The sequence below is a fragment of the Echeneis naucrates genome, chromosome 14, assembly GCF_900963305.1.
Source record: "Echeneis naucrates chromosome 14, fEcheNa1.1, whole genome shotgun sequence".
Lineage (NCBI taxonomy): Eukaryota > Metazoa > Chordata > Actinopteri > Carangiformes > Echeneidae > Echeneis > Echeneis naucrates.
This window is the reverse complement of record NC_042524.1, coordinates 6,838,445-6,851,923: the sequence shown is the minus strand read 5'-3', so window position 1 is coordinate 6,851,923 and position 13,479 is coordinate 6,838,445. Positions and strand designations below refer to the sequence as shown.

Genomic DNA, 13,479 nt, shown 5'->3' with positions numbered 1-13,479 from the left:
TCTTCACCATGTTTCTGAAGAAAAATGAGATGCATTCTTGCATGCAAACGGGCTCGACACCGCCTTTACCAGTTCAGCCGTGAGCCAACAGTGACTCACTGGCATTCAATGTAATCTATGCAAGTTTCAGCTCGACTCCAGCACTGGGCTTTTGCGCCGTGTGAAATTTTGTTCAAACCCTGCAGCTACTTGCCTGGAAGTGAGTAAATATCATTTTGCTTTTTTCGAATCCATGTGCATCCCTTATTTATGGTTATCAAGGACGTTTTTGTTTGAATAGATTATGGCTCAAAGTATTTTTTTTGGTAACAGGCAGTGCAATAAGGCGGGAATATGCTTTATCACTTAAGTGTAAATACTCACCGCCAAAATATTTCCTCATATCATTTGCGCATCATTAAAAGAATTGTAGCTGGCTGAAAATATAAAAATTGTGTCATTTCTTACGTACAATAACTGAATAAAAACTGATGTAAAATGGAAAAAACAAAAATAATGTTACGGTGAAAACATACAGATTAACTATTAACAAATGTCTCTCCTGTTTATCTGGTAGCACCCATTAAACTAATATTATGTTAAACCTGACAGTGAAAATGGAGGCATCAGACTGTCTACACGTTATGTAATTAGAACATCTCTCACTTAGTTTAAAAATAGTTTAAAACTGTTTAGTTTCAAAATCGAATTAAATATTGCAAAATATTTGTTTAATTTTCAGAGGACCACAATTTAAAAGCATCATGATGTATTGAAACTCTCCACCCTTCTCCACCATTTCCTGTATTTTGTCCATGTTCTCCACAGTGAGGCCCTCTAGTGATCACACACATAAATAGTTTCACTGTAACTGTGACCCAATACTGCAGATAAATGGAAAAAAAAAAACAAAACACAACAACAACAACAACACAAACCATCTAGTCTTTGCACAAGGCAAACATCTTTATTAATATTTCCAGGCAATTATTATTGATGACACATTGAACAGTCAACTTCGTCGGGGGTTTGGTTTAGATAAATTATTTACAGGTTGTGTAACGCAATATCAGCGTGTTTCCCACCCCAAGAGATAGACAAGACAAGATAAACACACCGCTGTATCTACGGACAGGAAGCTGGCTGCGTTTGTTCAGGCATCTTTCCTCCAAAAGGCACTCATAAATACTCGGTTACTTCTGGGCCGTTCAACTGATTATTCTGTATTAATGGTCTCAATCTGAACTGACATCTGAGTAATTATCATGTTCAGATAGTCTTAAAGGAGCCTCTTGACAGTTTTGCTCTTACTTTTTAGTTGTGTGAGCGCTTTGTTAGTGTTGGCATGAAGTTTGACACCTAACTCACAATGTTTCCTCTGCTTTGGATAGTAACAGCTGTTGACGAAAACATTAGCTTCTTAAGGAAAACTCCCAAATAGATCCATTTGTTCATTTTTCCTGGTTAACCTACACGGCCGTGACAGCAGACCGTTTCACATCCCCAGAAAAGCTTCACACTTCACTCATTCAGCTTTTTCTGCTCGGGGTCAAAGGACCCAGTGAAATGGTTATTTACATTATATCAAAAATAAATGTTCTTTTCTTTCTTTGGAAAAGTCCGTTAAAATGGATGCAATGCATGCATTGATTATAAATATGGACTGTGATTAAATCTATAAATTGGCTGTGGTGTGAGAAATGCTGAGGCTGTGTAATATTTAAGAGCAGGCTCAATATTCAAATTCATTTTTGACAAGTGTGGAACCCCAAAAAGTTCAATATTAAACAAATAAATAAGTGATTGTGAAATAGATAGTCACACAAAGAAGGCATATTTTTTGCCCCTATTTACACTTTTACTTGATGAAATTTTTTTAATTCCATGACAGAGATGTGTTCAACAGGCTCCTGCTTCAATTAACTTACCAGCAACCACCAAATTGTATCCATTTGGCACCTATTAGCTACACCGAACACCGTTCCCCATCACCAAGGATGCTACTGAAGCTTTAAAATGATAATATTAATATCAAGTATGTACACTAAAGCCCACCAAAATCTAATCCAATCATCAGCTCCGTATTGAAGATCTGTACTCCCATCCTCTTGTATGACTGTCACAAAAAGTCACAAAAAGCAGCACAACAACAAAATGTCCCTCATACCACGCGCCATGGTAAAACAAACCAGACTCCTTTAAATGCTCTATACAGAGTGCTGAAATGACGCCTCAGAGAAATTGCTTTTTTATTCTATATATATATATTTTCAGTCATTTTTGGATTTTACAATTTTTTTTATTTATTTGTTTGTTTTTGTTGTTCTAAGGTCACATTTATTGACCACAGAGGGGTTTCATACAAAAGGTTTTAAGGTGACCTTATCTCTTCTCCTCCGTAAACCAACACTGTGCAGTAAGCATGACTTCGGTATTCACCGTGTTGGTGTGATCCACCTACGATGGCTTTGAGGAAGCAGTTACAGTATGCTCCCGCATTCCTTTCAACGAAAAGAACATTTTCACTGTGCAAACTCCTTCTGCAGTCAAACAAAACTCAAACTTTGGTTCAATTGGATCTCCCGCTCGTCATCTGCCACTCTCTCATGTATTAAGCCACTTGGATTCGTAATGCAGCGCAATCGGTTGAGCGCTCTATCTCTCCTTCTATAGTCTGTACAAGGTTGCAGTATATTACGCATGAAAACGAGAAGAGACTTGGCTCAGTCTTGGCATCACTGATTCAGATTTGAGTTAACATGAGCATAAAGAAGCTATATTGGCAGTCCCAGTCTTTTACAGATGTGGCCCAAGAATACAGGCAGCCACTGCAGTTTGACTGTTCAGACCCAGGACGGACCGAAGTGGAGTAAAGCTGCAAAGTGTTAGAAAGAGCTTTGGGGTAACAGAGTCGCACGCACATGCACAGAAAACAGTGACTGGGATCGGGTGATTCTTGTGCTTCTGTGTCTGTTCGGATCATCGATAAAGTGTCCAAGTTTTGGACGGAGCCGTAAACAGGCACCTGAAAGAAAACAATGTCTTGTAAGTAGAAGTGAAGTGTGTTAGTCCCACAAAACTGGCCTGAGCGCAGGCACGGCGAGAGGCGACTCAGCAGAGGCACTGCCGGCTGCCTTTGGTGACCTCCTCGGAGGAATGCACTGTGTTAGGAACGAATCCGCTCTTGACGCCCTCCCAGCCATCCTGGATCTTGATGTCCCCGTTCCGCACTAGATCAAAGATATCCCTTGTCAAATCCACAAAGGCCTGGAGAGAATATCACAAGCAACATCAGAACTGGGTGATTCATAATTAATGAATATATTGGCAGATTTACTGGTTGTTGATCATCTTTCTCGCGTGGTGCAGGCTGAACTCACACAAGAATTTGTGTCTGAATTTTCTCGGCCGCTTTGATGCAGCTCTCTCGTCAGAAACAACATTCTCACATCTCTTAAACACTAATTCTTTCAGCTTTCAGCGGCATAATGCCACAATGGAATAATAGTTCAGGATTGGTTTGAGGAACAACAACCACTTCAAGGTGTTTCCTTGACCAAAGTCCTGCGTCTGTGTTGCCTGGTGGACAACAAGTCAGACGTGTGGAGGCCCTAACTCACAATAACAGGACTGTTGTTGCTGAGTGAGCTGCACCCACATCTATATTAACAACATCAGTACCTGTTGTTACAACATCTAATATGAATAGAAAAGAAAATGAAAGCCACACCTTCTCCACATTGATGGCGTCCCGTGCTGATGTCTCCACGTAACGCATCCTGTAGGCTCCCGCCAGCTTCTCTGCCTCCTGGTGGGTCACCTGACGTTGGGCCTCCAGGTCACACTTGTGACCGACCAACAGGAAGACGATCCCGTGAGGCTGGACGTGGCTCTGTGCTTCCTCCAGCCAGTTATGGACGTTCTGAAAGGATCTGCGGTTTGTGATGTCGAAGAGCAGGAGACCACCCACCGAATTACGGTAGTAGGCTCTGGTGATAGACCTGGACGGACAAATAGGTTGTTAAAAAGCAGAACAGCTCAAAAATACACACCTGTCATTTCTAAAGAAGACTAAATCGACTGGATTCTTTTATCTCTTGAGAAAAACTAAATTTACAACAAAGGGAAGAAATAAATCAGAAAGCAGCACAGCGCAAAGTGAGTTTTGTGAGAGCTCTACCTTTACCTGAACCTCTCTTGTCCTGCAGTGTCCCAGATCTGTAGTTTAATTCTTTTTCCCGGCTCTATTTCCACCAGACGGGAGAAGAAGTCCACCCCCACGGTGGGGTCTGACACCTGGGCGAAGCGCCCCTCTGTGAACCTCCGGATCAGACACGACTTGCCGACTGTGGAGTCTCCAATGACGATCAGGCGAAACTGATAAAGCCATATTGTCTCCATGTCTCGTGAAAATAAAATCTGTGGCAAAATAGAACGAATCACCTGCTCACTGTCACCGTAAAAATTATTACTCCCAAATGATTAAGAACAGATATTAATTTACTATCTATAAATGATGAGAAAAGCATCAAGTCTTCTCATTTGAAAGATTGGAACCAGCAAAAAAATATTATATTTGGTTGAAGCATTATCAGCCATTTAATTTCATTTGTAGCTCAAAATAACAGGAAACCACAGTCTATGGTACATAAAATATTAACTTGATGTCTTTTGTTACAAGTACAATTTTCAGTAAATAAAACAGAGTCAAATATAATTCTATAAATTTAATTTAAAGCTTCTATGAAATGTGAAACAAACAATAACCTTTCTCTCTCATCTTTAGACAGAATCAGGATTTTACGTTCAGATGGAACACAGATGTGTAATTCAGCTACAGACATGCATGAGTCCTGGACAGCCATGAAGGAAGAAGAATGGACTCAAATCACCTCAGCGGTGTTCAGTATCCACATTTACAGTTGGCTGATCTAATTTGAGGGGAAGCAGGGCGGAGGGAGGCCATTCCTCTCCAACTCAATAAACACTGGCGTAGTCATCCCCCATGTGGCCGGTAGACTGGTTGCTATACAGCAATAACACACAATGAGGCCTCAAGGCTGCCTGGAAATCAGCTTTCTAAGGAGATTGCCGCTGAACATGACTGATTTTGACATGGGATATTTTAGCTCTGACTCCTGGAGGCCCTTCAGTGAAAGCCATAACAAGATCCCACCAACTTTAAACCAAATAATCAGGCCTGGCCCTCTTGGTCGAATGCTAGTTCTTAGCGTTCAAATTCAGGATAGTCCCTGAGTAAAATCAGGAGGTGATTACTTACCTTTGAGTTAAGAGCTCAGTCTCTGTAAAAAACAGACCCCATGTCGATGGTTAAATCTTCCTATTATGATGCTCCAGACTAGCAGTGGTTTGTGTTGTTGATCAGCAAAATAGCATTTTGTTCAACAGGCCTCCTGTCTGCCTGAGTCACCGTTTGGCTCGTTTTTAGAGAGAAAAACAGTCTGCTGGGTGTGAAATAGCTGCTGCTGCTTCATTTGAGCAGGACTGTTGATATTTCCGTGGTGATCCGCTGATGAAATGGCAGCAGGACACAACAGCAGCATCACACATCTCCTCCTCGCCCTCATCAGCACCATTACCGTAACTGCGCACACAGCAGCGCAGCAGAATATCTCCGGGATGCTGCCTTCACAGGCCGCAGTAGCTAACAGAGAGAAAAACTGACCTCAATAACTAAATCCCCATTTAGGAGATGGCAGGCTGCTTATGTAACTCAGTCAATCAGAATTAGTTAGTTATTTTGATCCTAGCAAAAAAAAAAGTATCTATTAATAGATATGGATAGATTTACAATAACTATTGATTCATTTTTAAATAACTTGGGAAAAAGAAATGTATGAAATCACCTTTTTTTCAGCAATGAACATCCTTAAAATACTTTTGGGCAAACATTTCAGAGCATTTGAGTGTTGTTCTTGTGTTAAAGTTCATTCATTTCTAAATCAAATCCAACATTTTAAGTAAAAACACGTGTTGTTATTGGATGCATGGAGGGAATTAGACCAGTTTATTCCGCGGTGGGACTGATTAACGCAAACACTATGATTTAGTACAGTTTTTGAGGTAGCTTGTTGTATGTTACAGGTTTCTGTACAAAATGAAGACAGACTGAACTGAAACGAAGATCCTAAAAAACTATTCCAGGCCGAAGTCCTGATTTCATGAGTGGTCATCGAACGCACCCGGAGTTATAAACTGAAGTCCGCCTGTCCGGTAAACTCACTCAGGATGAGATGTGTCGAGAACACGACTCTATTTTGGATCATAACTTTTTTTAATGGACGAAAGAAAATATTTTAATCTTAAATTGTTGTTTTATTTTGTTTTTGATTTTTTTTTTTCCCGAGACACAGAAACCTGTGTGTCTGCATCCTTCTAAAAAGTTCTCCTTACCGCAGAGAAAGGCTGTGTTTTCTCTGCACAGGGCTGAAGGCCATGCAGCAGGAGCTTCTGTTCAAAGTGCTGGTCATCGGAGATCTGGGAGTCGGAAAAACGTCCATCATTAAGCGGTACGTCCATCAGATCTTCTCCCAGCATTACCGGGCCACCATCGGGGTGGACTTCGCCCTGAAGGTCCTGCAGTGGAACAGTGACACCGTGATCCGGCTGCAGCTGTGGGACATAGCAGGTCTGCAAACCTCACAGCTTTATACTGCTGAAGTGTGTGTGTGTGTTCTTGGCTCTTTATAATAATAATAATAATAAATGTTATTTACTAGCGCCTTTCAAGACACTCAACGACACCTTACAATAAATAAAATCAACATACATTTAAAAAACAACTATTGGGTGTGTAATAGAAGTTAAACGGGTGAGTTTGGAGTTTGGACTTTAAGATGGGGAAAAACAAAACCCGATTTGTTTCACCTTCAGCAGCAGGAAAAACCTCCGAATTGTTTCATCTACCGATGAAAATAAAATTCAATCACAGTTTTAGGGAAGTACTTGTATGATGAAAAACACAATAACATGGAAACAAAGTCGCAAAACTCCCCCTAAGTCTTGTTTTCCACCAGTACAGTCAGGTTATATTAACTGGTTTCAAGTACAACACCATTCTGAAATCAAATCAAATCAAATTTAAGGAACATTCTCCTGAAATTTGGCCACAGCATTTTCAGACAAACATCTGCCAAAGCTGAATTCATTATAGCTGAATCAAGGAGGACGAGGAGGACAACTCTGACTTGGTAAGATGGTGATTTTTGCAGGAACTGATGTAAACTCACAGTGGAAGTGTGTGTCCCTCCCTGCCATTTAATGCCTGGCTGAGGAATGTCGATCTTGTGCCCAGCTGTGACTCAAGTGATCCCATGCACATAATATAAGTCACATGATGGCAGCTATTCCAGAACAAACATGCACGCACGTGCGCACACACACGCACACACATTCATGTGTTTGCCATTGATGATTAGTGAGTGGATTCGATTATATGACGCTTTAATAAATGCAGTGTGTGTGTGTGTGTGTGCCTGATGGTTGTCCATGTGTCCCAGGACAGGAGCGGTATGGTAACATGACTCGTGTCTATTACCGGGAGGCGGTGGGGGCACTGGTGGTGTTTGATGTGACGAGGGCCTCCACGTTTGATGCCGTGCTGAAGTGGAAAGATGACCTGGACTCCAAGGTCAGATGACACTTATGTCCGCTCCACAAAGTCCCTCCTGTCTTCCTCCCCTTTTTAAGTGTGACACAAAATCATGCTACAGCCACATATGATGGTCAGATTTAAACTGAGGGCAATACACTCAAAGGCCAGGACTCTGCAACTGCGAAGGTTTTAATTCAGTCTTCCGCGCTGCTGAAAGGACGTAAGGGCCTAAAGATATTATTCTAAGATGAAGTGTTGAAGGAGTCACCATGCTGAGCGCCCCCACTCCTGTGACTGGATCTCTGTAAAGATGTTAATAGCAATGAGAAATGGAAAATGTTTCTTAACTCAACACATCCTTAAGCCGAAGACTGTTGAACACACCAGCACAGACAGGACAAGGCTGACTTTGACATTCACATTTCATCGGGTTCAAGTTTGGCCTTCAAAGTACGTCATGTCTGTCGTCTTTCTTAAGGTGACTCTGAACCATGGGAGACCGGTGCCAGCTGTACTGTTGGCAAACAAGTCGGACCAGCTGGGTTCCCAGCAGCCCAAGCTCGACTCCTTCTGCAGGGAGAACGGCTTTGCTGGCTGGTTTGAGACATCAGCAAAGGTACGAGTTCGGAGAGGGAGGACGTGCGACTTTGTCAGAAATTCAGGGCTCGGTTGGTGGCAATTACATATTTTTAAACAGATTGATTGATGGACAAAAGCATGATGGATTGATGGACTTCATAAGGAGCCAAATCAAACAGTTCTCAGCCGTCTGTTCTGTACGCTATTTACACTTTGAGCTCTTTTGCCATGCTGAAGTAAGTTTTACAGCAGAAGTTGCTGTGTTGTGCAGACACTAACATTATGTGATGAGATAAACAGGGGAAAGTCAGCAGTCTGGTGTGAATTAGCCCTCAGTCTTCTCCTTTCATTCAGAGCCTGTCTAATGAATTACACACCACCATGCGAGTCAGAGACGGTAGTGTAGTTGGCAGCAAGGTCAGGCAGATCAGCACACTCTGAATCACTGAGAGTTTATAACAGTGTGTGACATCGGGGGGTTAGGGCCGGCAGTTAAGGCTAAAAGACTGCTCTTAATGTGCAATATTACATTCTGACAGCGATCAGACCTACATTAGATAGAAGATGATTTTTTCCTGTTTACCTGCCTGACTTGGGCTCATCAACGCAAAGCAGATAAGTGAAAGAGAGAAGGTGCAATGGGGGGCTTGTCACTCACTGATGAAGAGCAAACAACTCACAGCATCTCTTAAAAAAAGACAAGTTCCATTTTCAAGTAAAAATCACACCCATAAAACATTTTGGTGCAACAGTTTGACTTGAAATATGACCAGTAGCTTGTAGGTCTGTGAGCGGCTGTGGACTAATATCCATCCTTGAATGTGTTGTGCTCCAACTACATTGTATTTTAACGTGAAAGATATATAATGTTTGTTTGGGTTGTTTTTATGAAGCCAGAAGCATTTTGTTAACTTGTGGTTTCATTAGGAACGTAAATTTAGAGTCACCACCTAAAGGTTTCTGCCTCTACCGACCGGCCAAGTCAGATGAAATATGATCACAAGCTCCCCTCTCTTAGTTACAGCACCAGCTAATAGCCAGAAGTGTTTTTGCAGAACATTATGATGTCAGAGTGAGGTTCACCTTTGACCGTTGTCAAATGAAGTCCAAATGAATGTTCACGCCGCATTCACTGACATGTAATGAAATCTCCTCTGGGCACTCCTGAAATATCATATTCAAAAGAAAACGAGGCCACTTAGACCTTGAACTTTGACCTTAAACAACAAAGATGTGAAGAGATTTCCTGCAGGCTATACTGAGATACAGGACATACAACCTGAAATTATTAATGAAACTTTTTCTTTTTTTTTTGCCCTCAAAGGATTTTGTATTTGCAGGTATTAAAAATGTGTCCTACAGTAACCATTGTCCAATAATAACTCCTTAGACCAGCTAACATTTGATAAGTTAGTTCACTCTGTCAACCTCATGGTGGTGCTACATGAAAAGTCAGCTGCTCAACAAAGTCAGTAGGATGTGACAAAACATACATAGAGTCTGTAGGCTGAATAACCAGCACTGACATCAGACCGTTGTCTTCTTCCTGCTCACAGGAAAACACAAACATCGAGGAGGCGGCTCACTGCTTGGTAGAGCACATCCTGAACAACGAGGAGAGCCCGGTCACAGAGCGAGAGCTCGGCTCCCTCGTTCTGTCCGGATACACCAACGCCGCAAAGGATCATCTCAACTGCTCGTCGTGTGTTAAATGGTGATGCCACATTTCTCTTCGGGACTGTTTGTTGTGTTGTGCTCACTGCGAGCCAACATGATACCTGACATACAGTATAATGGCATTTCATTGCTCTTGCAGATTATTAAATATTCTTCTGTTTTGTTTACATTTTGGAAGATATTCTTTAAATAACTTATATTCAACTATTATTTCATAGCCGTGAAACTCACGTTGTTATATTTCTGCTAGACAATTTGGTGCATACAGTATTTCAGTTTCTGCATGATTCTCTTGCTTACTTTGAATATATTTGACACCTACCTTGATATTTGGCTGAACTGACAGCTCCCAGCGGTATAGCTTTTCTAGCCCTTATATAACAAGTGAAAAAAAATTGAAATTTTGGCATTTTTGTCTGCAGTGTGGACACACACATAAAGAAATTAAAGCTGCTTACATTCCTTGCACACATCCTCATCCCGCCTTTGTGTCACCTCGATTATGTCAGCGGCCGTGATTGAGAGAGATGGAACCTTTAGAAAATACAAATGTAGGTAAAAATGTAGTTTCTTGAATCTGAAAATTGTGATCTTCATAAAAACAAGTGCACATTAAATTTAAACAACTCAAATTGCATTTGAGCTGAGCTCAAAATTGTGGCTGAACGTGGCTGTACCACAAGCTGCCAAAGGCCCGGGAGGCATTTTGTTATTAGTTCTGTATCTTCGGGACAAGTATCAGAGTCCAAGGGTAGAGAGGCAGAGCACCTGAGTCAGAACGCACAGAGGAGGCCCTGATGAGAAACTGAACTTGGATCTAAAGTTGAACTTTATACATGGTCTTTGTCTTCACAGTCCTCACATTTGAGTGTGCCCTTTCACGGATTGTACAGATTTCCTCTTTAAAAATGAATTTACCAGTTGAATATGTAGGATTCAGTTGTGAGTCGTTCAGATTTGCTTCCTCTTCAGCTTTGAAACCATTGGACAACAAAACGTGCAGCAATGAGCCTCCAAACGAGGGTCAGGTTTGTTTCCCATGAACATCTGTTGTACTGAATAAACTGTACCTGCTGAGCAGATTGTGGTTTTGATCCCTTCACTTTTAGGAATTTTTCAAGTCAATTAAAATTCTGTTTATTTTGCTGTAGATTTGATTTTGTACAGATAACCCCCCCCACCCAAACCAATCTAGATCCGATGGTGGTGAAAGCGACCGATTGACCCTCCAAAAGGAAATGTTAAATGTCCACTAAGAAACATTACACCTCTGTGAAGGGGGCGCATAATGACAGCAAAGAGACACAAATTGACCACCAAGAGACAAAGTATCCCCAAATGAGCACAAAGGGACACAAGGTTGGGTTTTTTTTTTAAATCAGAGTCTTGACACATTTTTACAAATTTGCCCTGTTCTTGGAGTCTGAGCCCCCATTCTGCAGATTTTCTCTCCTCAGTCTTGAGGGAGAGGCTCGTCATGGTCAGATCGTAAAATTAGGATTAATGTCCCGCTTTGAATCAAGTGGGTTTGTTCATGTTCATGTTGGTCGAAAATGAACATGAAATGCACTTGTGTCTGGCCTCCTCCAACCTGCCATTACAAAGGTCACAGCCTACTTAACCATCTGCTAAACATCACAGCCTTATCTCTTTGCTAATACAACGTAAGAGGAATCTTTGTGGGTAAAATTAAAACTAAGGATCTGACGGATGCATCCTTGTGTAATATTAACTGTCCTTTTAATAGAATGAGACTTTTTTTTTTAACACTGGATCTTGAACTAATGGATTAGAAAATCTGCTCTTACATGCTGCGCAGAGAGACATTAAATCTGTTGCAGTCAGAAATAAATATGAATGTTTTGGAAAATAATGGAAAAGAGGCAATTTAGTAGATATGTCCATAAAAAAGACTGCAGGATTTCTTGATTAAACCTATAAGCTGTTAGTGAATTGAGAATTACCTGAAGTGGGAAGAGCAGCTGTGATGCGTAAACTCCACTGTGACGTCTGTGCTTCTTCCAGTGCATATGATGTGTTTTTCACGATGCACGCAGGTATGATCTTTTTCCACGACTGTCCTGAAAAAAATGAACATGTCACTCTGGGTATGAAAAACTTCTATAGGAAACCCGTACTGCTGTCAAGCTGTTGGCTTTTTTTGCTGGTATTAAGTGTTTTGCAAAACCGTAAAATCAATGTCTTTCCAGTCAAAACATGACTTTCTGCGCAGCGAGGACAGAGCGGCCTTTGTTGAGTCTGCCTCCAGTGTTATTTGGTATTCCATGTTTCCAAATTAGGCATCTGCTTTATATTTTACTGCTCTCCCTTTGAAGTGTAACAGCCTGGCCTTCCAATGCAACGCATTTGTAAGTGTGCTCTCTGCGGACCAGACTACACGCAGTAAAGAAATGCATTTCTGACGCTGACTGCACCATACACCGTCAGCAGGCTCGCACTCGAATCGACACGTGTTACAAAAATCTGTGGAATCACAAACAGAAGAGAACAGCTGAACCAATAAATCAATTAATCTGCAGTTATTTTCACAATCCTCACGCCCTTTGTGCCTCTTTTTTTGGCATTGCATTCCCCAGCTCCAGTTTTTATCAACCTGTGAAGATGGGCAGCTCTCCTTTCTGTCATATCACTGTAAACCGAATCTGTTTTAAGGTTTTGGAGTTTTGTTTGACAAAATAAGGTTTCTGAGAACATCGGCTGTGGGCTTCAGGATACAGATGGCCATTTTCCTGCATTTTTCAGCAGTCCAGATAATTAATGGAAAACATAACCACCATATCGGTCATCAATACTGAAAACACTAATTAGTTGCATTTCTAAGTTGCTGTGCATTACATACAAAAAAATCTGCCTAACCCCAAGAGATTTTGCAGTGACGCCAAAAAAATGCCAAAAAAAAGAACTGTGAAATCAATATTAATACACAACTGAGTATCAGAGCTGAAGCCAAAGGACCTTTCAGGGGCTTTTTCTTTATGTGTGACTATTTTTTGTGTTCAAGAGAACATTTTCAAGTATTTTCTAAATAACTACTCTGCCTAGTTTCCCAGGAGATGTCTCTTTAATATCATGCACTAGATGAAATTACCACAACCCTGCAAACCTCACAGTGGACCTTTAAAAGCTTTCTTTAGATGCTGGGCTTTAAAATGATCGTAGGCTATGAATGGCTCCTGATGCCATTTACCTGACCATGACAAGTTGCTTAGACGCATAATGGCGGTGAATAAATCAAATGGATCATGTGGGAAATGATCTTAAGGATTCAAGAGACAATGGGGGCACTTCCAGCAAAGACATGTTTGGTGGTGGGGGGGGGTCACATTTACATTCAGTTGGAAACGTTGTGATGGAGCTAATTAAGAAAAAACAGAGCTATCTCTGCAAGACAGTGAAATAGGCCGCTGTAGACCTCTTCAGTCTTCATGTACAGAAGGAATCAGACTGAACAAACACCTTGTGTGGATAATATCACGGATTTTGCCCTCTATGTGTCAACATTTCATTGGACAGCAGGTAATCAGGCAGCGTTGGCACATCACAGTCCAGAGCCCTCCACATGCACCGAGGTGATGGACCAGCTGATGCCTTCCTGGGGGGGCTGATGG

The 13,479-nt window shown here is 41.4% G+C and overlaps 2 protein-coding genes across 6 annotated transcripts; one reads left to right on the top strand and one right to left on the bottom strand.

Annotated features, from left to right (window-relative positions):
- The first annotated feature begins 109 nt into the window (after positions 1 to 109).
- rab38c (RAB38c, member of RAS oncogene family) lies at positions 110 to 10,920 on the top strand. 5 transcript variants are annotated; one of them, XM_029519027.1, is made up of 6 exons: positions 110 to 199; positions 4,237 to 4,437; positions 4,766 to 6,628; positions 7,500 to 7,630; positions 8,073 to 8,210; positions 9,730 to 10,920. In XM_029519027.1, exons 3-6 carry the CDS (start codon positions 6,436 to 6,438, stop codon positions 9,889 to 9,891), a joined length of 624 nt encoding a protein of 207 aa, XP_029374887.1. In that variant the 5' UTR covers positions 110 to 199; positions 4,237 to 4,437; positions 4,766 to 6,435; the 3' UTR covers positions 9,892 to 10,920. The 5 variants fall into 5 exon arrangements, with proteins under 5 accessions (XP_029374887.1, XP_029374888.1, XP_029374884.1 ...); XM_029519028.1 differs by having other exon boundaries at positions 4,237 to 6,213; positions 6,354 to 6,628; XM_029519024.1 differs by having other exon boundaries at positions 4,237 to 6,628.
- On the bottom strand, positions 2,624 to 4,381 carry LOC115054046 (ras-related protein Rab-39B-like). The gene is made up of 3 exons (XM_029519030.1): positions 4,166 to 4,381; positions 3,710 to 3,980; positions 2,624 to 3,246 (listed from the first exon to the last, which is right to left on the bottom strand). The coding sequence occupies exons 1-3, from the start codon at positions 4,378 to 4,380 to the stop codon at positions 3,091 to 3,093; spliced, it is 642 nt and encodes a 213-aa protein (XP_029374890.1). The 5' UTR covers position 4,381; the 3' UTR covers positions 2,624 to 3,090.
- Positions 10,921 to 13,479: the final 2,559 nt, after the last annotated feature.